The sequence below is a fragment of the Osmerus eperlanus genome, chromosome 13, assembly GCF_963692335.1.
Source record: "Osmerus eperlanus chromosome 13, fOsmEpe2.1, whole genome shotgun sequence".
Taxonomy (NCBI): domain Eukaryota; kingdom Metazoa; phylum Chordata; class Actinopteri; order Osmeriformes; family Osmeridae; genus Osmerus; species Osmerus eperlanus.
The window spans coordinates 17,127,095-17,149,545 of record NC_085030.1 but is presented as its reverse complement, the minus strand read 5'-3'; the positions used below and the strand labels follow the sequence as shown (position 1 = coordinate 17,149,545).

Here is a 22,451-nt window from a genome sequence, read left to right as displayed (position 1 = left end):
TTACTGAATGTATCTTTTCGATAATCACTACACATCAAGGATATTCGACTTAGGAATTGTGGTTAAGTTATTGATTTTATACCCAAAACTGTTCAATAATATGTTGCCCAGAAAAGAGACTGTAACATTTTGAGGTTGTTGTTTTGTTGTTGCCACAAATCAAACCAACAGCACCTTGTACATAATCTTTTATATGACATTTTAATAAAATAATCACAGTAGAAAATATGCATTAGAGTATTTACCTAAAAACTATTTTGATGACTACAAAAATGTTAGCAATTGAGTCAAGACTCCTCATCAAATCATGACCAAATGATGGAATTACTAAAATCACAGTATTCCATGCAAATTCACAACTAACAAAATAGCCAATGTCACCATCACAAAAACGAGCACAAAATCACAGTATGTCACACCTAACACGAGACACAACCCCACTATGAACCCTCCCCTCCATCGTGGCGGTCTGAGTGACAGTTCAGTTCCAGCAGGCCTGGAGCCCGGGCCCTGACGGAGCAGGCTGGGGCCCTGAGGTGCTCCAGCAGGGGGAAGAGGCTCCGGGGCCCCTGGGGCCTGCAGACCAGGAGCACGCAGCCAGCCGGGCTGAGGAGGCCCAGCCTCTGCAGGAGCAGCAGGTCAAGGAGGTACTGCTGGGGGTCGTGGTCCATCAGGATCAGGTCCAGGCGGGCATCCGGCCCCAGATGAGAGCTGAGGGCTGGGATTGCCTCCGCCGAGGGCTGGGTGAGGATCTGGAACTGGAGGAGGAGAGGGAGTCCACAGGTACTGAGGTCCACATGCCTTTTTCTTTTAAAAATCCATAATTTACTTCTACATAAGTTAGTTAATCTGTGTGTGTGTGTGTGTGTGAGTGTACCTGGGTGTGCTTGAAGCCAGCCACCAGTATGAGCTCCTCAGCCAGCTCAGCGCTCTGAGCGTCCTGCTCCACCGTGAGCAGCCGGCCACCAGGGGGCAGCAGGCGCAGGATCCGGATGGACGAGTAGCCACAGTGGGTCCCGAGCTCCAGCACACACAGCGGAGCCACGCGCCTCACCACCTCATCCAGCACCTCCCCTGGGAGGGAGACAGGGTGGAGGGAAGGTGGGGTCAGGGTGGCGGTGGAGAGGAGAGAAGGAAGACAGTGAGAGGAGAAAGGAGAGATTGGGGGTAGGAAGGAGAGGAGAAAGAAAGAAGTTACTAATTTCTTTCTGGATTCACCCAGCCCAGCGTTGGAAATACAAGTAGGAGTCATGTCCTGTTACTGACCTTCCTGTGGGCAGAGGCTAAGGGAGGGGTGTGTCTCGGCATAGAGGTCAAAGGTTTCCAGGACACTGTCAGGCTTGCCGTGGGTGCAGTTGGAAAACACGAAAGAGTGAGTGCTCCTCACACACACCTTCCTCCGAGCTAACTTCAGCAGCCGATGCAACACACGCCGACATAGCGCGGTCAGAGAGACACGATAACGGGATGACAATAGCAGCACTAGCGCCGGAACTAGACAGAGGGAGACGCACAGCGTACACATCGGTCTGGAGAGAGAGGGAGAGATGAAGAGGGAGAGAAAATAAATAAAATAAAAGAGAGCGAGAGAGACCCAACAACAGTTGCAGTATAGCGCCATCTGTGGGAATTTTGTTGGTCATTCATCGGGATAATATAGCCTACATTCACTTTATCTTGAGCGTATGAATTTGAGCATATTAGGACCATTTGGCTATTAAAACGCAGACAATTGCTGGACTAAACAGACCATAGTACATTAGCATGACCTACCGTGAGATGTGTTTGGGTCTAAAACATATAAGAAGGAAGATGATGCTTGTGTAGCTAGCTGGTCACTAGCTATTGACATTAAAATCGCTGTGACGGCTCTGTCAGAAACACATGACACGCTCCGGTATCTTGGCTTTCCTCGTCTTGACCTACTATTGTACGACTGAGTACAGTAGCCTACTGGGCTATGTTTCTATGCAACAGTAATATCCATGCAATCACTGCACTTTGTCGAAAATAACAGTCAATAACTAGCAATTAAACTAATTTGTTACATCCAGTAATCTAGTTTAGACTATAGCTACCTAGTCAAACTGCGGTGTACAGATTATTTCTAGTTAGCTCCGTCCCACAAGCACCTGTTTCCATGCAACCAGGAACTTGAGCGTGCACCTCCCACTTTCCCATCTGTCTTTCCGGATGAACTCCACTAGGAGGCGATAGAGGCTGAATAAAGTCTTCCAATATTATTTAGGCCAAAGGGAAATAGTTTTTAGCGTTAGAGCTTTTTTGCAATTTTATCTGCTCAGAAGCTCAAGATATTAGTTGATTAAACGGTTTAATACATGATAAATTAGGCCTACTAACGACTAAATAAATGTTAAGTTAGTTACACTTTTCCAATGAGCTCATATCAAATTATTTCCTTGGAAATCATACCTCATCTTTATAAACGGGTAGCTAAAAGTGTCCACAGAAAAGAGCATGAGAAAGTTTCCATTTCAATAGAAACTTAATATAACTGATAAAATATATGAAGTATACTTCACATATTTTGTTAAGGAAAGACCAATTTATATAATGCGAGTCACGGTATCTTAACATTTTCCATGCAAGCATTTCGTTGGATATTGTTGGTCGTAGGCTAGGGTCGAGATCGGGTCGCAAAAGTTGAGCAAGCATGTTTTCTGTAATTCCTGATCTCCCCTCGTCCTGTTTGTCCTCGCACGCCTGTTGCGAAAGTGGGTGTGTGTCCCGAGTGGCTCGTGGAAGTGCTAGTTGCTTCCTCATTGGCTGTCTGTGGAGCAGCGCTGCTTTGTGTATTTTTAGCCATTGGTACGTTTCATCCTGCGGTGAGAGCGAGCCTGCTCGGTTCATACGGTCCCAACAGGGGGTAGACTGTCTGCAAGTGCAAGTGGAGTGTCGGGGGTTTGCGGCATAGGAGGGAGATAAGGGAGACGGCGAGTCACAGGAGAGACACAGACATAAAACGCTTAAACTAGAGTATTTTGTTCAGATTTAGCTTAGCTTTTTACTGATACCTGTGAACGAGAACGGTTTTCTAAATGGCAAGTCCTGTAGACGACATAGGACATTCTCATCAGCATCATTCGCCCTCAGAATCGACTGCAGAGCCCGCGTTCCTGGAGGCGCAAAAATGGATCGAGGTGAGTTATTGCCGTTATCAAACTCTTTGGTCACTTGATTTATGTCTAGAAGCCGATGCCTTGTATCATGGCGATGCTACGTTGGTTTTTTACAGCGATAGGCCTGTGCGTCCTTTACCATCCTCTGGAAACAGGTTTCGACGAAATTGGTTCATTTCTTTGTCACCTGTTGAAAACGTAACACGATTTCAGCCTACTTTTCTTGCAAACATAGGTTGGTCTGCGGTGCTGCGGGGTGCGTGCTTGGCTGAAAACAATGAATGAATCATGTGGAATGGATTTTTGCCCCATTGCGAGCTATGCGGACAATAATCGCACAAACGGGGTTTTGTTCAGAAAGAATTTGAAACACGGCACTTGACTTTGACATAGGTGTAGGCTAGTGTCCAGGTCTGCGCGTTGTTGTAACATTTCTGCGCTGACCTATAGTAATGTACAAACTGACGAATGATCTTTGTGAAATTCGAGTTCCCAGGTCAGATGAATTTGAATATTTTAAGGTGGTGCTTTGATGTATCTTCTCTGACACATACACTTGTATATCTTTTACCCATCATAATGCTTTCAACACACCCGCAAATCCTCTTTCGCATCTGAATGTAATGGAAGCGCTTGAAGATGATGTAAACATTGTGTGCAGGTCGCTGTTCTTCCGTGTCCCCTGAAGGCCTGCTCTCATTACCCAGTCCCACCTGTACCCAGTCACCTGGGGAGGGGGGGGGGGGGGAGCAGGTCACTGGCGCCTGAACAAACCCAGTCACACAAAGCCCGGGTCAGTGACAGGGCGAGGGAGTGCTCCATTACCGGAGCACTTTTCTTCAGAGTCCTATTTCTGATATTTTGGTGTGTCCAATGTGTCTCCTGAGGGCAGTTTGTAACTTTTTTTTCCTCGTTTTGTCAGTACTGTGGTGGCGTTTATAGCTCTTCAGGAAAGTGTTTAAATTATGTGGAGCACTCAATAAACTGACAATTTAGTTATTACCTGTGTGACTGGATTGTCAAGTTTAGATTTTAAAACCACATGTATGACCTGAGCTAAATGCTTGGGGAGCCTTGACACCTGTTCTGGGAGCAGTTCATTCACTGCCCCATCCCTGCTAATTACAATGTTTAGACCTCTGCAGTCTCACACAGCCCTTTGATGAGGGAGCTGAACCCCAGATCTGCTGTTTCCTGTTCACTGATCTGAGCCTTACAGCCGCAGGGCGTTCCTGTGAACTCTCCTGTGAAGCCAATGAGAGTGTTGGTCAGGCTTTAAACCCCTCCCCCGTCTCTTCTGATTGGCTCTGGTTTCCCCTCAGTGGGGAACTCTCACTGCCTCAGGCTTATGGGAGCAGATGAGCTTTGATTTTCAAACTTATTTCGCTTGCTCTTGTGATATTACAAAAACACAGCAGGCGTATTCTGAAACATTACTAATGTTAGTATATATTCAGGCAACTTTGGAAAAATATGCCACCAATGTAGCCTGGAGTGTTCATTCAAATTAAATGTATTTACATGTTTTGACCTTTTCAATTTTTATCGGCCCACTGTTTATTGACATAAGACACTTCCTGTCTCTTTCTCTCCGACGCCTCCCCCCCCCCCCCCCCCCCCCCCTGTGTCCGTCTGGGCATGTCGAAGGTGCCCCCTAACAGTCTTCCATTGTGGCAGGCTGAAGGGGAAAGAGTGATATCATCGTCAGTGCATGTAAATGGCTGATATCTGCCTGATGATATCACTGTGTGTGTAGCAGCTGATTCGACAGGCCTCTTTGCTGCTGTTGTCTCTCTGTTTGGTACTGTTGAGACTGTCAAGCTGATGTCCCATCATGCACCACCACTGGTCCTGTTTATCCTGAAGAAAGCATGTGATCACAGAGGTTCAGACACACAGGGCTGAACTTGTGTTTTCTAGGTTTCACAAGTCTGTTAAAATGTGGTTGTTATTCTATGTTGATTGGCATATTTGTTAACAAAGCACTTCAGTTCAACTCAGGACAGCACAGTTGCATCATAAAGGCATAGAGCTCCACATGCACTGCTCTGAACTGCAGCGATGCGTAGCTTGGAAGAACACGCAACATCCCTTTTTAAAGTGACATAAGAAGGCTGGGTGGGTGACAGGACTGTTCTGTTAGGAAAGCCTGAGCTAGGGAGGAAGGAGTGAGAGAGCAGGCAGGAAGTAGGGAGAGCAAGCAGGAAGTAGGGAGAGCAAGCAGGAAGTAGGGAGAGCAAGCAGGAAGGGGGATGGAGACTGGTACGAGAAGGATCTGGAACCCTGCCGAAGCTGCAACAGCTCCCGAACAAGAACCTGTTGATTCAGTCACGCTGGGAACCCTCCATTCTGCCCTGCTCTCCGTTTCTCCCGCTGTCATGGCAACAGACGGATAAAAACACGGACTGGAGTGGTTAAACACCCCCCCTCTCACAATGTCCCCCTCAAGGCTTCACTGGGACTCTATTAGAAGGAACTCACAAAACCTTCCATGATGTCAGCTCCTGGCTGCTGTGTCATCTCAACATGTGGACTGGATCAAGGTGTTTTTAACAGGGACAGGTTAACTGCCAGGTCTGAGGAGGTGGTGGAGGAGGAGGAAGGAGGTGGAGGAGGAAGGAGGTGGAGGAGGAAGGAGGTGTAGAGGCCGGGGAGCAGGCTGGGAAGTGAGCGGGGAGCAGGCTGGGAGGTGAGAGGGGGGAGCAGGCTGGGAGGTGAGAGGGGAGCAGGCTGGGAGGTGAGAGAGGAGCAGGCTGGGAGGTGAGAGGGGAGCAGGCTGGGAGGTGAGAGGGGGGAGCAGGCTGGGAGGTGAGAGGGGAGCAGGCTGGGAGGTGAGAGAGGAGCAGGCTGGGAGGTGAGAGGGGAGCAGGCTGGGAGGTGAGAGGGGAGCAGGCTGGGAGGTGAGAGGGGAGCAGGCTGGGAGGTGAGAGGGGAGCAGGCTGGGAGGTGAGAGGGGAGCAGGCTGGGAGGTGAGAGGGGAGCAGGCTGGGAGGTGAGAGGGGGGAGCAGGCTGGGAGGTGAGAGGGGAGCAGGCTGGGAGGTGAGAGGGGGGAGCAGGCTGGGAGGTGAGAGGGGAGCAGGCTGGGAGGTGAGAGGGGGGAGCAGGCTGGGAGGTGAGAGGGGGGAGCAGGCTGGGAGGTGAGAGGGGAGCAGGCTGGGAGGTGAGAGGGGGGAGCAGGCTGGGAGGTGAGAGGGGGGAGCAGGCTGGGAGGTGAGAGGGGAGCAGGCTGGGAGGTGAGAGGGGAGCAGGCTGGGAGGTGAGAGGGGAGCAGGCTGGGAGGTGAGAGGGGAGCAGGCTGGGAGGTGAGAGGGGAGCAGGCTGGGAGGTGAGAGGGGAGCAGGCTGGGAGGTGAGCGGGGGGAGCAGGCTGGGAGGTGAGCGGGGGGAGCAGGCTGGGAGGTGAGCGGGGGGAGCAGGCTGGGAGGTGAGCGGGGGGAGCAGGCTGGGAGGTGAGCGGGGGGAGCAGGCTGAGAGGGGGGAGCAGGCTGTGTGTTTCTGAACTGCTGAGATGGAGACTCACTGCCTTCCTAACCAGCACTGTGTTGGACACCAGAACCAAACCAACACATAGGACTGATGGGCATTAGTGCTGTATTGCTGTGTTTGTATTGGTCAACTAGGCTAGTTACTGCAGTCGGTAAATAAGAAATATTCAAAGTATGTTGCAGAATGATCTGAGTTTTCTGGTGTATTTTCGAAATGCACCAATTGTTTTTAGCTGTGGAAAGAAAGCACCTGCTAAAGTTAATGCTTGTCGGTGGTGTTGTAGCCAAACTCTTAAGGTACAATTGTTTTTTCAGAGAAAAGGAATGTTTCTAAACCTTTATCTTGAATAATTCCTTGTGCTTGCTAATTTACTTTCTTCAGGCCGGGTTATGCAGCACAAAGTACTTGGATACACTCATCCTTACAGACCCTGCTGCAGTTCTTAAGAGCCATATGTACATATTAAACTCACTGAGTCCGGAGCTGCCACACAAACAGAAACCTCTGAAAGTAAGACGCTAATTGCTAATCCTCCAGCCGTGATCTTCTTAATCGCAGAACAAGCCTTCTGTTGGCGATATCCTGTCAGGGCAGAGAAAAAAAGCATGCGTGTTGACATGAGGTTGACATAACATCATTAGAGATTATATGTTGAATGGAGACCAGGAACAGGTTGCAGTGCAGTCTGTCGTGGCGGGGGGATAAGGACGACTGCTGTTTTGACCTAATGGATAGAGAACTAACACTCGTGTCAAAGCACGTCCAACACTGAGCGATCACCCTAAACAGGCTGGGGTATTTAATTATTTCTCGACAACCTCAACACTTTTAAAGAAGATAGACAAACAGATCTGTTGTGGTGACCCCTTATTGGTCTCTCTCTTTCATTGTAAAACCTATGCAGGTGAAGGAGAGGATGAGTGGAGAGGATAAGAGAAGGGGTATCTACTTAAGGCTCCTCCCCCTGGGATTGAGTCTCTGGAGGGTGGGATGGAGGGGAGGGAGACAGGGCCAGATGGGTCTGAGACTATTGATCACGCAGGCTCTGCATTACGCCTGGAGTTGAAGGGAGAGATAGGAGATTAGACCCCCTTTCCTGGGATTAAAACACACACAATGATTGGCATTTCACAAGGTGTGTGTGTGTGTCCTGTTATAGCTCTATCTGAAGTGGCCTCATCACTGCCACCCCTCCCATGCATGATCCTTAAATAAAACCAGAGAAGAAGAAACGGCTTAGTTAAGAGAAAGAGGGGCTGACACAAGGATCACACTTCCTGGTGAATGGTGGAGCCTACCTCCCACTGAGTAACAGGAGTCTGTTATTGTTTGGGCTGGGAGACTTCACCTGTAATGGCCCCAATTGATACACTTGTCCCTACAATCTTAATCTGGATGACTGGGGTCGAGACTCGAGTCTACTGCGCATGCAAAGTTTCTATGTTCAGGTAGTGTTGACCCCAGCAGGAGTATGCTGTATACTGTATTACCTGTGGTGCTGTGTAGACTACAGTTGTAACAGGTGGTGCAGAATGTTTAATTCTAGGAAGTAGTTGTACACTTTAGACAGGTTTGTATTCATGTAAACATGTAAACCTGGCTTCAAACAGTAGGCATACCACAAGCGGCCCTGTTAATTCTCTATCTAGACAGGAATTCTAGTTTCCTGTTCAGTGACAGAAAAACACACCCTATCCATCATCAAGCAGAACAAGAATGGTCTACTTTGTGTCGAACAACGGGGGTCACCGTCCTGGAATGTGTTCCTTTCATTCGACAACAGGAGGCCATCTTGTTTTTGTACCTTTTTTATCTTAGCCAAACAACAGCGTACTGTCGCAGTCTCTCCATAGACCAGCGACTCCTGTGCTCAAAAACAAAAACACAAATCAGCCTGGTTAAGACATGCGTGCCGAAACGGTGTTTAGGTTGGCGACAAAGGCTCCCGAATTAGTAAACCAGTAACGAAAAGGCACATAGGTAGAAATTTGCGTAGGGAGTGAGAGCAGAGCTTTCAGTGGGTTACAGTAGATGACTGTAATCAGGGCAGCGGGACGAACTGTCCTACTAGTTTACAGAGGGAAGGCTCTCGGGACATGGGCTCCTTCTGACTGCCGAGGGAGACGGTAACAGGCTGACAGAGTAGAGCAGTGACATGCAGGGAGATAAGCCTGCCTGTTTTTCCTATGGAGATGGGCAACATTTGAATGGAAAATTAAGTGCCTTCATCTGCCCTCTGGTTTCATTTCCCAGCTGACAAGCGAATTCCTTCATCCTGAAGGCAGTTATCGCAGATTTATAATACATGTAGGCACACATTTGCACACAAGACGACTGATTGGGCCCAGGGCATGAATGCCCCTGTTAGTATTAGAGGCTAAAGGTGTCATTGCACTGCTGCTGTTAGCATGAGAGGCTAAAGGTGCCAGCTACATGAGGCCTGCAGGCGTTTTGCTTTTATGACCTCAAGTTCAACTTAGTTGTTCTTTGTGGTTATTAGATTACTGTCGTGGATAGTTTTGGTGCCTCTCTCTCTCTCTCTCTCTCTCTCTCTCTCTCTCTCTCTCTCTCTCTCTCTCTCTCTCTCTCTCTCTCTCTCTCTCTCTCTCTCTCTCTTCATCCTTCTAAAACCGCTCCCTGTGGTTCGGTTTCTAAAACCAGTTTCATGTTTGATTGACATTAGTTTTCGGTCTGAACCCGCCTGGGTTATGTTAAGAAGGGAGCTCCCCTTTGGTAGAATCCCCTGGATGGTGACACTCAAACGGGCCCAGAGACATAAATGATGACTGCTCACCATGAATGGTGCCTTTCAGAGCCGAGCTGGGCTGGTTACCATTGTGTGGGGCACTCACACACTCATATACTCACACACACACACACACTCACGATTCAATGCCTGCCCACTCACCCCAGCATTCCTACACCCCTGAATCCACCTCGTCCCACCCCATTCACACACACACACACACAACACACACACACACACACCGCCCCCCCAGCTGGTCGCCCCCAAACAACAATGCACCCTGTCACCAGGCCTGCAAAGTGACACAATCAGGCTTCAGCTGACAGGCATGTGCCGGGTCATGGCTGTGCCAGGTCATGGCTGTCATGGCTTAAGACCACCGCGACATCGCGCTGGGGCACGATGCTGCTCTCCTCTGAGATACTCGCCGCTTGTGTCGTCCTCGAAGGTTAACCTTACATGGATGAAGTGTTGTCTTTAGGACACACATGCTTATTGTTCTTTGAAGTCGTTTTGTAGCTCTGGTGGATTGTATTTTGCAGGGTGGCTAGCGGGCTAGCATGCTGGTGTTGTTTGACTCCCTCGGTGTGGTTTGACTCGTGAAGAGCATCTTACGTTTTATTAGTTTCAAACTGTGAGAGGATGGGGGTCTCTCTCTAGCCAGCATCACGGCTAGGCACTCCTTACCCCCCCTTCAAACTGTGAGAGGATGGGGGTCTCTTTCTAACAAGCATCACGGCTAGGCACTCCTCACCCCCCATTCAAACGTGACTCACCTCACATTCGGTTTGCTTTTCAGTTCAAACCATTAGGCGTTATTAGCATGAGAATGAACGTATGTTTGTCTAGTTTAGTCTCCTTCTGTTCTCTGACTGTTAGACGTCTAATCCCCAGGGTGTTCTCCAAGTCTTACACTAGACCCATTTTGTCCTGAAAAAGTTAAGACTGGTGACTAGATGCGTGAAAATGGAGGAGGGCCATTGGTTCAGTGGTTTCCTATTGTTGGAGATAGTGTGGTTGGCATATTAGTAAGGTCTCCAAGAATACAGAACTGCTGTGTCTGCACAAATACCACCGCCACCTACAGAACATCTGCATTCTCACAGTCCAGCTGAATGTTCCTGTCAAGGTCGTGGCATTAATTAGCTAACTTAAAAGGCCCGCTTGTAAGGTTGATTTACTTGCAGAGGATTTGTGAAGCTCTTGGGCACAAATGAAAAGCGTTTAAGGACTCTTCCAAGGGGTGGGGCAGTCCCACCTGTTTGCAGTTCAGATCGTTGTCTCAAGGGGGGAAAGAGGGATTTACAGTCGGCTACAAGAAAGCAGGACCATTAAGCTGTAAGTCTTCTAGCTACACTTCCCTGTTGGTTTCCCTGGTGTATTGTCCTGATGCTTTGCTTCTTACGTTTGTATGACAGGTCAAGTACTGTCTGTGAATCATGCGTGTGTTGACAGACAGGTATAGAACCCCCGCCAAACGCATATAGCGAGCTGCAGATGTTACGTTGTAAACCTCGTTCCGTGTAATATTCCCAGGTTGCATATTTGCAGGGCTAAAGAATATGTACTCACAGTGTGATCACTGAAGAGGAGGGCTGTTTTGAGTGAGAGGGCTGTCTGCATGAGAGGTGTAGCCTCAGGCCTTGAGGTTAAACCTCCCAATCCCTCCTTCCCCTCCCTCTCTTTTTCTTCCTAACCCGACGCCAAGACGTCTCCTGCAATCACCCTCACATGTTCAGCTAATGAAACATGTTTTATCCCTTCCTGGTGACACGTCTGAACCGTTCAATCTGGGTCTGGCTGCTGTCAGGAACGATGGTGAAAGGATCCATGGCATGTCACCCCCCACACCCCTCTGTCTCCTGGGGTGAGGGGTGTTGAGCTGGGTTACTGGGTTACAGTAGGCGCGTTGTTCTGTTCTGCTGTAACAGTACAGCTGTCCTCTCACCCAGGGTCAGAGACAGAGGTCTCTTCAGGTCGTCTGGTGCTGGCCTGCGACCAGCCCAGCGATCCATTCAGGGTATTTGTTCAGCGCTGTCTACAATTTAATTGTCACGGGGCGTTTAGCAGCTGGCTCTGGAGTCTAATCCAAATATACACAGTGTAGTTTGCCCCACAAGTCAAATGGAAATGGAAAAATCTTAACGATCACTGAGCTACTTTTCCCTGTTTCCCACCGCAAGGGGAATGCCTGAAAGACTAGCAGACAGACCGATTTAAATCTGTCAACATGACAAAACAAGAGTCTATATTCTGACTACAGTTAGGAGAGTTTGCCTATCTGTTGAGTAAGGTTGGAACCAGTAAAAATCCTCCTTGGCTTGCTGGTAGCTGGAGAGGATAACTCCTAACTAATCCTGACTAATCCATCCCTCTGCTCCTCCCTGTTTTGGGGGGGTGGATGTGACTGCTCCTGCGGGAGGCCTGGTCCTCCTCCAGCCTCCTGTAGACCCTCTAACTAAGCTGCTGTTCCCCTCTCTGGTGAAACCTGGAAATGCACTGACTGAAACTAGAACTACGCCTTCTAAAATCCCCAAATTCCAGAGCCGGGATAGACTCAACATTCCGAGCTAGCTTTTCAAAGCGCTCTCGCATCTGAACCTGGTTTTAATGCAACTTGTAGCTGTGAACAAGGTTGAGGTTTGGTCTAGTGAGTACCCCCCTACTTCGCGAGGAGTGGGTTTGGGTCTGGTTGTAATCTGGTGCTGGTTTGGTCAGGGGTCAGAGGTCAGAGGTCACGACAGTGACGTGACTTATGCACCACATGGGGCATATGTTTGGAAGAGCAGCCTGTGACTTAATGGTAGGCCCTGTAAAATACATGAACAGGACCAGGGAGGATCTGTGCTCTGACAGATTCACCCTGTGAAGCCTAGAGGCCTTGGCAGCTCAGAGTGACTGATGTTTACCATGACCAAGACGTCACCAGTGTCAAAGGCTCTAGAAATAGCTGCAGTTCAGTGGTAGAGCATTTTACTGCTGTTCAAGAGGTTGCAGGTTCTAATCTCCACCCAGTTTGTCACTTTGAATGAAAAGCTTCTGTCAAATCAATACAGTATTTATAGAATAGACTTATTGTTTGTACCAGCTGGTAGCTCCTTGGTGAAGCTAACTGCCAGAATGTCTTTGATTACTTTGTTGTGTGATAAAAGCGTTCATAACAGTATTACCTGGACGATCGCTATCACTTTAAATGACTGAAGAGAACAGTTTTTGAAAGTTATGTTTAAATGAGTGGGCTGACCCTGCATATTTGGATGTTTATTTTAATATTCTGCTTTCACTGAAACTACCCATCGTTCAGTGATGTAACCGTGGTTCCAGCTCCTTAGTTGGTTATGTAACGTGAGCAGGGCCTAAGTCGCTATGACCAAGCCTTCTGAGGGAACATAACTAGCTATTAGGAAACCCAGAGGCCTCTCTGTGGCTGAATTATGGAAATCTCAGTTTTGAAGCATACCTTTGCTCACTCAGATTCCTGTCTGTGTTGGTGGACCACACATGTCTGTGTGTGTGCCAGAGAAGCTTAAAACAGAGTAAAGCAGAGCACAGTATAGTATAGTAAAGTCTTCATCAAGTACTTATCAATGATGCAAACTTGCAAAAATAGGTAGGTGAAGCAGTGAGGGCAGGCAGAGAGGCAGGTAGGTGAGGGCAGGCAGAGAGGCAGGTAGGTGGAGCAGTGAGGGCAGGTAGGTGAGGCAGTGAGGGCAGGCAGAGAGGCAGGTAGGTGAGGCAGTGAGGGCAGGCCGAGAGGCAGGTAGGTGAGGCAGTGAGGGCAAGCAGAGAGGCAGGTAGGTGGAGCAGTGAGGGCAGGTAGGTGAGGCAGTGAGGGCAGGCAGAGAGGCAGGTAGGTGAGGCAGTGAGGGCAGGCAGAGAGGCAGGTAGGTGAGGCAGTGAGGGCAGGCCGAGAGGCAGGTAGGTGAGGCAGTGAGGGCAGGCAGAGAGGCAGGTAGGTGAGGCAGTGAGGGCAGGCAGAGAGGCAGGTAGGTGAGGCAGTGAGGGCAGGCAGAGAGGCAGGTAGGTGGGGCAGTGCGGGCAGGCAGAGGGGCAGGTAGGTGAGGCAGTGAGGGCAGGCAGAGAGGCAGGTAGATGAGGCAGTGAGGGCAGGCAGAGAGGCAGGTAGGTGAGGCAGTGAGGGCAGGCAGAGAGGCAGGTAGGTGAGGCAGTGAGGGCAGGCAGAGAGGCAGGTAGGTGAGGCAGTGAGGGCAGGCAGAGAGGCAGGTAGGTGAGGCAGTGAGGGCAGGCAGAGGCAGGTAGGTGAGGCAGTGAGGGCAGGCAGAGAGGCAGGTAGGTGAGGCAGTGAGGGCAGGCAGGGAGGGCAGGTAGGTGAGGCAGGGAGGGCAGGTAGGTGAGGCAGTGAGGGCAGGCAGAGAGGCAGGTAGGTGAGGCAGTGAGGCAGGTAGGTGAGACAGTGAGGGCAGGTAGGTGAGGCAGTGAGGGCAGGCAGAGAGGCAGGTAGGTGAGGCAGTGAGGCAGGTAGGTGAGACAGTGAGGGCAGGTAGGTGAGGCAGTGAGGGCAGGCAGAGAGGCAGGTAGGTGAGGCAGAGAGGCAGGTAGGTGAGGCAGTGAGGGCAGGCAGAGAGGCAGGTAGGTGAGGCAGTGAGGGCAGGCAGGTAGGTGAGGCAGTGAGGGCAGGCAGAGAGGCAGGTAGGTGAGGCAGTGAGGGCAGGCAGGTAGGTGAGGCAGTGAGGGCAGGCAGGGAGGGCAAGGGAGGATAAACATTTGCTTGTTCATCAACTGAGTGTGATCAGCGCTCCTCTCCGTGTGACTAAACGACACAAAAACACCCGGATGTTTTCTTGGGCGTCTTTGTCACACTTTCCCTCCAAAACAAGTGTTCTGTAACTCAGAGATAATCCTGCCTTTCCAGTAATCTTGCCTTTCCTCTCTTTCTCCCCCTCCCTCGCTCCTTCCCCGATGAAAGTAATCCTTTGTGAGGTCTGCGGGCTATCCTCTCCTTCATTCTGCTCTGAAACACTTTGGCTGAACACACCCTGAACCAGCCAGCACACTGTACAGTAGACATTATGGACCTTTACATGGGGCATAAAGGAGAGGAGTCTATGGACTCTAAATACACAATGACACAATGCCAGGCTTTGGAGAGACGGCTTTGGAAAGCTTTTGTCATGAGACTGTAGCTGTGTGTTGACGCTGGTATGTGTGTGTTGCAACAACATGAATCCAGTAAAGTAGTACAGGAATGTGTCAATGCTAGTAGTAATCACTTACGTAAACATGCAGAGAAAAGCTACTCGTAGCAGATGTTCCTGGTTCAAAACCAGTTGTTTTAACCTCAGATGTTCACGCTGCACTGCCAGGACAGAGGAACGCTATTTACTGGCTGTTGTTTCTGGCCCTGCAGTCGTACGCATGGGACTCAGCCCACCACTGTGTTTATCAGCTGTTCTGTCGGGTCGTCTGGAGGGGATGGAGCAAGGTAGCTGGACTCCTCCTCACCCTGGATCCACAGCCTCCATGAGAGACCATGGCCATGCTGGCTCGCCCTCCCTGCCCCCCTTCGTCCCCCCTGGTCCCCCAAAATGTCCCCCATCGCAACATGATAGCACCTCTTTGTAAACCTCCACCTACAGATGGCTGTGACGCTGCTGCATCTGGTGTCTTTCTGTAGCGTGCCGGGGAAAGCCCTGTTAACGTGTGTTAGAGGTGCCACTCTAAACACACTCATGCTGCTGTGTGCTATTCACCTCACGCTGGTGTTTGCTTTCTGCTTGCTGTGAACTTGTCTGCTGTAGAGCCGACAGGCTTGCGGTGACATGTCCGTGTTGGGGTTTCCATCGCTCGGTTAGAGGAAGGAAAATGTATTTCTGGTTTCTAATAGTCGACCAAAAGAAGAAAAAAGACCTTGTCCTTCTCGTGGTGACACTGCTGATGTGTGTGAGGAAACACTTACTTTAGGAAGCTTGAAAACAGGAATTAAGATTCCCAATGCGGAATGAGGTCTCCCTGTGACTTTCCTCTGGTCAGAAGCTGTGATTCCGTGTTTACTGTGTCTCTGAATGCACTGGGTCCTTTTCCTTCAATCTGCACAATTAACAAAAGCGGTTCAGATTGAATTTCTAATTTCCTGTCCTGGAGAAGGTAAACATTTACACACCCACCCCCACACACATGAAGCAAATGTAAATTCATTCTAATCTCTTTAAGTGACCATCAAAGACGTTGGCGCCATAAACTCAGCGTGCATTAGGACCCTGAATGAGCCCCTTCACCAGCTCTGTCGTTGGGGACTATTTGATGTGGCGTTGGCGTCAGATCGTCCCGGTGGGTCATGGAGAGGTCGCTCATCTCTAGCAGGCGGTCGTCGTGGCTGCGGTGGCCTCTGGTCCCCGGGGCCCACGGCAGCAGGATATTGGGGCCTAGCGGGTCAAGTTCTCTTCTCTTATTGGCTTATCTCACCTGCTCTCTTGGCTTCCTTGATATTCTCATCAGCTGGGTTGAAGTGAAAATTTGAAAAGGAGCTTTTAGCTCTGAACCTTTCTGCAGCCTAACGACTCGCTGAGAGGATGAGATGCCCAAACTACAGCAGATCTACATGACCCCTGAAAAGTAGGGGGGGAGGGGGGGAGGGGGGGGCAGGGGGGGAGGGGGGGGCAGGGGGGGAGGGGGGGCAGGGGGGGAGGGGGGGGCAGGGGGGGAGGGGGGTAACAAAAGAGTGGCTGTGTGGAGCTGTCCTGCTCCAGCTTCTTAGACAGACTTCTATGAGAACATTGTGTTGCATCAGACTGGGGTTTGTTCTATCTTTCTCTCTGTCCTCTCTCTCTCCCTCCTGCCCTGTCTTTCAGTCTCTCTCTCTCCCTCCTGCCCTGTCTTTCAGTCTCTCTCTCTCCCTCCTGCCCTGTCTTTCAGTCTCTCTCTCTCCCTCCTGCCCTGTCTTTCAGTCTCTCTCTCTCCCTCCTGCCCTGTCTTTCAGTCTCTCTCTCTCTCTCCCTCCTGCCCTGTCTTTCAGTCTCTCTCTCTCCCTCCTGCCCTGTCTTTCAGTCTCTCTCTCTCTCTCCCTCCTGCCCTGTCTTTCAGTCTCTCTCTCTCCCTCCTGCCCTGTCTTTCAGTCTCTCTCTCTCCCTCCTGCCCTGTCTTTCAGTCTCTCTCTCTCCCTCCTGCCCTGTCTTTCAGTCTCTCTCTCTCTCTCCCTCCTGCCCTGTCTTTCAGTCTCTCTCTCTCTCTCCCTCCTGCCCTGTCTTTCAGTCTCTCTCTCTCCCTCCTGCCCTGTCTTTCAGTCTCTCTCTCTCCCTCCTGCCCTGTCTTTCAGTCTCTCTCTTTCTTTCAGCTGGTCTTTTTACCTGGATACATTGTGTTGTTGCAGCCAGACAGTGGCCCAGTAGTGGTCCTTGCTGACCCTGTGATGGTTCTTCTCTACCTGCTGGGTCTGCTGCTCCAGTCAGGCTGGGTCTGCTGCTCCAGTCAGGCTGGGTCTGCTGCTCCAGTCAGGCTGGACGGGGGGGTTCTTCTCTACCTGCTGGGTCTGCTGCTCCAGTCAGGCTGGACGGGGGGGTGAATCACAGCAGCCTTTAATGACAGACATGTGAGCTGATGTCATGAAGCTTCCCTGTTTCTATCTTACGCTCACTGGGGAGATAAAGCCCACCTTCTCCCTGTTTCTATCTTACGCTCACTGGGGAGATAAAGCCCACCTTCTCCCTGTTTCTGTCTTACGCTCACTGGGCAGATAAAGTCCACCTTCTCCTCAGTTTGAAACCATCTGTTCTCCACACACTCGAGTTGCTGGGAACTGAGAAAGTATTGATTAACATGATCACAGTTGCATGTATCCAATTACTCCTCTTGTTGTTTGCATTGATTCGGATTTCTGTGATGGCCTTCTGGTTATGCCTGGGGAGGTCTCTAACACTACACATGCACACACACTCTGTCACACACTGTCACACACACTGTCACACACACTGTCACACACACTGTCACACACACTGTCACACACAGTGAGAGCAGAACAGAGAAGCCTGCAACAGAGTACAGCAGAGCGGACAATAGAGGTAGAATATAGTCGAGTCGTCAAGTACTCATCAATTATGTTTATTATTATTTCATTTATTTATTTTGAAAATATATTTTCAACCTTTAGGAAAAATATAAAAACATTTCAAAAATATTTTTTTAAAACTTTTAAAAACTTTTGTCTTTTTTTTCTACCTTTCGAAACTTTTTTTCTCACTCAACATGACCTTTAAAAAAAACTTTTTATGAGCAAATATTTTTCTTGTTGCCTCCTGCCTTCCTCCATGGTAGCTTCGTAGGCAAGCTCACGTTTGTTGTGCGTACTAAACAGGAAATGAATAAAGGCGCGCAATAACAATAAATAATATTGAAGTAAAGTAGTGTATCTACCAGATACACTACTTTACGTAAGTACAGTAATGTAGTATTTTACTCACCGTCTCTGGGGAGGAAGAGGGAGGGAGGGAGGGGAGGAAAGGGAGCCCGAGGGAGAGTGGGGGGGAGCGGGGTTAAGCCACTGAGCCCAGCGCTGCTCTAATGTCTAATCAGGGTGGAAATGGGCCGGGCAGGCTGGAATAGTAATATCCAGCTCGGGCAACACGTCAAGATCCACAACAGGAAGTTTCACTTGTTTAATCAGGGGGACCTTATCAACCAGCCTGGAGACGGGGTTTAGGGGTGGGGATGTGGGCAGGGTAGATGCCCAATCTGGCAGTTGGAGTTCCAAAAAAAGAGATCTTGAAGGAAAACCTGTGGTATGGACGCCCACAGATGTCGGATTGATTTCATATTTTACCGTCAATGTTTTGGTTGCTAACAAAATGTGAAGTTTATTTCAGCAAATTTGACAAAAAGTGCTTCTCAACAACATTGCCTACACCATCTTTCATTGTTCATTTAATACCAGGAGTGTGTGTTTTACTCGTTGAGCGTACAAATAAGTCCACTCTTATGAGATTAACCCATGTACAGTAAATACTGGTTATTTAACCTTAACTTGTCTGTGTGGTTTGCTGGTCTTTGGTGTTGCTGAGAGATTTCTCTGTAGGTACAGACTCCGGACAATAGGAGCACATGGCTGTAAGTGGGTCAGTCTATGTGGGCCAGCTCTATTGATCTCAGCTGAGAGTCTGTGTGTGCATGCATGCGTGTGTGTGTGCATGTGTGTGTGTGGTCTGCACAAGCTGAATCAAGGCTCTAATTACATGCAAGCGTGCATGTAGCATGCCTGTAAGATCCGGGGTATTTCTGTCAGGTGTTTCAGCGTAGTGCCGTGTGATTCATCTACGGAGCGCAGCCAGGGACAAACGGAGCATGTGCTTTGTGAATCACCTCAAGGAAAAAAGGAAAGTAACCCAGTAACCCTCCTCACCCTGTCACAGTAACCCTCCTCACCCTGTCACAGTAACCCTCCTCACCGTGTCACAGTAACCCTCCTCACCGTGTCACAGTAACCCTCCTCACCGTGTCACAGTAACCCTCCTCACCCTGTCACAGTAACCCTCCTCACCGTGTCACAGTAACCCTCCTCACCGTGTCACAGTAACCCTCCTCACCGTGTCACAGTAACCCTCCTCACCCTGTCACACACTCGTCTTTGGAAATAGACTCATTCAGCTGAATTGTGATGCTGGTTCCAGGCAGGACCCAGACCAGCTAGCCAGAACTGGCCTGCTCTCTCCCTGCTGCCTCGGCCTGCTCTCTCCCCTGCTGCCTCGGCCTGCTCTCTCCCTGCTGCCTCGGCCTGCTCTCTCCCTGCTGCCTCGGCCTGCTCTCTCCCTGCTGCCTCGGCCTGCTCTCTCCCCTGCTGCCTCGGCCTGCTCTCTCCCCTGCTGCCTCGGCCTGCTCTCTCCCCTGCTGCCTCGGCCTGCTCTCTCCCCTGCTGCCTCGGCCTGCTCTCTCCCCTGCTGCCTCGGCCTGCTCTCTCCCCTGCTGCCTCGGCCTGCTCTCTCCCCTGCTGCCTCGTCTGGATCCAATCTTTTCCAGTTGTCTTTCGTTCGTCACAAGCCTCTCCACTATATCTCACTTGAGCTTGTTGGGTTATTATTTTTTCAATATCTTTACCAATTCCTGGAAAAGTCTTTTAGTTTGTTGGCGTCCAGCAGCTCATGATGCCCTGAGGGAGAACATCATTCCAGGGCTCTTTACTGTCTCCTCCTGCCTGTGTTTCTAGACAGGAGGACAGTGTTGCGTGCTAACTCTGACAGCGCTATAGCTCTCTGTTATTTTGACAAGCAGGGTGATGTACCGCAGTTGTCATTGTTGCCAGTGTGGTTCAGGTTTGATTGACACTTGGGCGGGTGTCAAGATCGTAGTCGCCCTCTGAGGTCTGGAGAGGTGGTCTGCGCGGTCTGTGGAAGGCATGCACCCTGTCGCTAGCCTGTAAGCGGCAGCTAGTTAGCACACATGGATCAAATAAAGGAGTTCACTTGTCAGCCAACATGTAGGCAGCAGCTAGATAGCATACAAGGATCAAATGGATGAGTTAACCTGTTAACGGTAGCTAGGTAGAACACATGGATCAAAATGAATTTGTTAACCTGTCAGCTAGCATATTAGCGGCACCTAAGCAGCACACATGGATCAAATGAACGCGTTAAGGGAGCTAGGTCAAAGGAGAGGGTGTAGTGATGTAACTTTGACCCTTGGCTGTTGTTGACGCGGGGCTGCCCACGGGGTGTCGTGTGGGTTCCTGTTCCCCAGAGAGGGGGGGGGGTTCCCCCCTACTGAGGGAACGATTGTGGAGGGCTGGAAACTTTCCCCGTCTGAAGTTTCTCTCTGCGTCGTACTGAATCACCGTCAGCAGGGAGCTAGTCGCTTGTGACAGCCAAGAGGATAGAGAGTGTGTGTGTGTGTGTGTGTGGATGTGAGTGTAGCTAACTCTGTTGGCCTGTGGTTTATTTGACTCTTGACTGATTCTACCCAGATTTCGCAGCATCAAGGACACTGCTTCAAGGTTGCAGCTTCCTCCCTTTCAGCAGTTGGCGTGACAACGCCTTAGCGTCAGGCGAGGACCAACTCTTTGTGTTCACAGAAGATCCCTCGCTACGCTGGTCTGATCACGCTGGTCTGACCACGCTGGTCTGACCACGCTGGTCTGACCACGCTGGTCTGACCGCGCTGGTCTGACCGCGCTGGTCTGATCGCGCTGGTCTGACCGCGCTGGTCAGACCAGCGTGGTCTGATCGCGCTGGTCTGATCGCGCTGGTCTGACCACGCTGGCTGGAAAAGACCTGGATCCAGTCAGAGGCCTTCTCTAACCCTAACCCTTCTCTGTCAGCCAGCATAGCTGCAAGTCCCTCTGGGCTGCAGCTCACAGGAACTGGTCATGACAAGAAATGTTGATGTGATGTTGGCCTGGGTTAAGTCCTGGAGACTGTATGATATATGGTGGTTAGACAAGGCTGTAAAATGTGCAGTATATTATTTTGTGAGACTTCCAGTGTGGAGTTGGATTCATATGTAATTTATCAAGGATTAGGACAATAACAGTAACTTCTAGAGGCAGCTAGGCTAAATCAGTGTTTGGGAGGTGTAGAGATATTGACAGGCGACTCTGACCCCTGTGACACAGTAGCGTTGAGTGCTTGACACAGGCTAACTGTTCAGCAGCCCACCAGCCCACAGGGGAGCTACACAGCAGGGTATTTTCAGCAGCACGTGACTGTGCCGTACCAGATGTCTGCCGTACCAGATGTCTGCCGTACCAGATGTCTGCCGTACCAGATGTCTGCCGTACCAGATGTCTGCCGTACCAGATGTCTGCCGTACCAGATGTCTGCCGTACCAGATGTCTGCCGTACCAGATGTCTGCCGTACCAGATGTCTGCCGTACCAGATGTCTGCTGTCTAGGAACTAGACTGGACTGGACCCTGCTGGAGTCATCAGGTCTGTACCACTGGGGAGAGAGGTGTAACATCTAAAACAGCTTTGCTGTAGCCCCCCACCCTCCTAGATCAGCTGTAGTTGTGTTGCTAGAGTCTGTGAGTTGGTAGATCAGCTGTTGTGGCGTTGCTAGGGTCCGTGGTGTTGCTAGGGTCCGTGTGTTGGTAGATCAGCTGGTGGAGGCGGCTTGCAGCATGAGCAAGCAGAGGTTATGTAAGGGTACCTAGGCATCGTTGGTGGTTCCCACAGCAAGTGGAGAGAGCAGCCGTGTGTTTGTGGTGTGTGTGTGTTCATGCCTACATTGAAGAGGTGTCGAGCTGCTGTTATGCCCAGGTTTTGACACTGTTGCCGTTCAACCCACCCCAGAATCTGTGTGTGTGTGTGTGTGTGTGTGTGTGTTTTATGAATGTCAGCACATTTGTCAGCAACCTCAACTCTTTGGAAGCACAGTGCTAAGATCCTGTCATTGGAAGCACAGTGCTAAGATCCTGTCATTGGAAGCACAGTGCTAAGATCCTGTCATTGGAAGCACAGTGCTAAGATCCTGTCATTTGAAGGCACTCTAAAGTCACTATAAAGAGGTGGCAAAGGGGGATACATTCTTTTGCCACCTCACCCCCCAGTGTTCCTCTCTTCCCCCAGAGGGGCATTGTCTGGATGCTGACACATTAGCCAAGTGCTTTTAACACACCAGCACTTTAGACCAAACACTAAGCTGTAGTCTAAACAAATGTAATGAGAAGCTTGGGAAACTGGAACGATACACATCAGACTAACACACACCAGACACACACACACGCTCCTGCTGGGGCTGGAAGGTTAGCATATGTGTGTGTTGCTAGCTGCTACTGGTCACACACAGGCAGAAGGCTTGTCCTGGTCGTGACAGAGAACAGCCTACCTGCCTGGTTTCCTGTGTTCCTCACTGGCGGAACAGTCTCACAGTCTGACCAGAGGCTTCCCGCTTGGCTTTGCACAACATTAAAGGAAGATTTGTACATATATGCATGTGTTTTACAGCCATAAAGTTGAGGATTTATGGCGTAGCGCTGGTTTGTAAATCTGCTGGTTTTCATATTGACCTCAGTCTGGTTTTATGCTCTCAAACCCCAGTCACTTTATTATTTATGTGTGGTGTGTGTGTGTCCTGTTTGTGTGCAATAACGAGTGTGGTAGCATGTGTGTGTGTATAAAATAGCGTGTGTGTGCTAACCGC

The 22,451-nt window shown here is 50.0% G+C and overlaps 2 protein-coding genes across 5 annotated transcripts in view; one reads left to right on the top strand and one right to left on the bottom strand.

The window, feature by feature from the left end:
- Positions 1-217: 217 nt before the first annotated feature.
- On the bottom strand, positions 218-3,294 carry LOC134033073 (transmembrane O-methyltransferase homolog). Of its 4 annotated transcripts, none has more exons than XM_062477197.1 (4): positions 3,036-3,294; positions 1,267-1,529; positions 878-1,074; positions 218-758 (listed from the first exon to the last, which is right to left on the bottom strand). In XM_062477197.1, exons 2-4 carry the CDS (start codon positions 1,523-1,525, stop codon positions 441-443), a joined length of 774 nt encoding a protein of 257 aa, XP_062333181.1. In that variant the 5' UTR covers positions 1,526-1,529; positions 3,036-3,294; the 3' UTR covers positions 218-440. The 4 variants fall into 4 exon arrangements, with proteins under 4 accessions (XP_062333181.1, XP_062333182.1, XP_062333183.1 ...); XM_062477198.1 differs by lacking the exon at positions 3,036-3,294 and adding an exon at positions 2,133-2,230; XM_062477199.1 differs by lacking the exon at positions 3,036-3,294 and adding an exon at positions 2,079-2,180.
- The window catches only part of limch1b (LIM and calponin homology domains 1b), a 74,027-nt gene continuing 54,415 nt past the window's right edge, over positions 2,840-22,451 (top strand). Inside the window, exon 1 of the mRNA XM_062477201.1 lies at positions 2,840-3,161. Within this exon, the coding sequence (XP_062333185.1) occupies positions 3,060-3,161 (102 nt within the window). The 5' untranslated portion in view covers positions 2,840-3,059. The remainder of the gene's footprint in view (positions 3,162-22,451) is intronic.

Excerpts from the sequence above, each read along its gene's own strand:
- LOC134033073 (XM_062477197.1), bottom strand. The coding sequence starts at position 1,525 with ATGTGTACGCTGTGCGTCTCCCTCTGTCTAGTTCCGGCGCTAGTGCTG. Across the intron at positions 1,075-1,266 it reads TAGCCTCTGCCCACAGGAAG|GGGAGGTGCTGGATGAGGTG; the intron begins GTCAGTAACAGG and ends TCTCCCTCCCAG. Across the intron at positions 759-877 it reads CTGGCTTCAAGCACACCCAG|TTCCAGATCCTCACCCAGCC; the intron begins GTACACTCACAC and ends CTCCTCCTCCAG.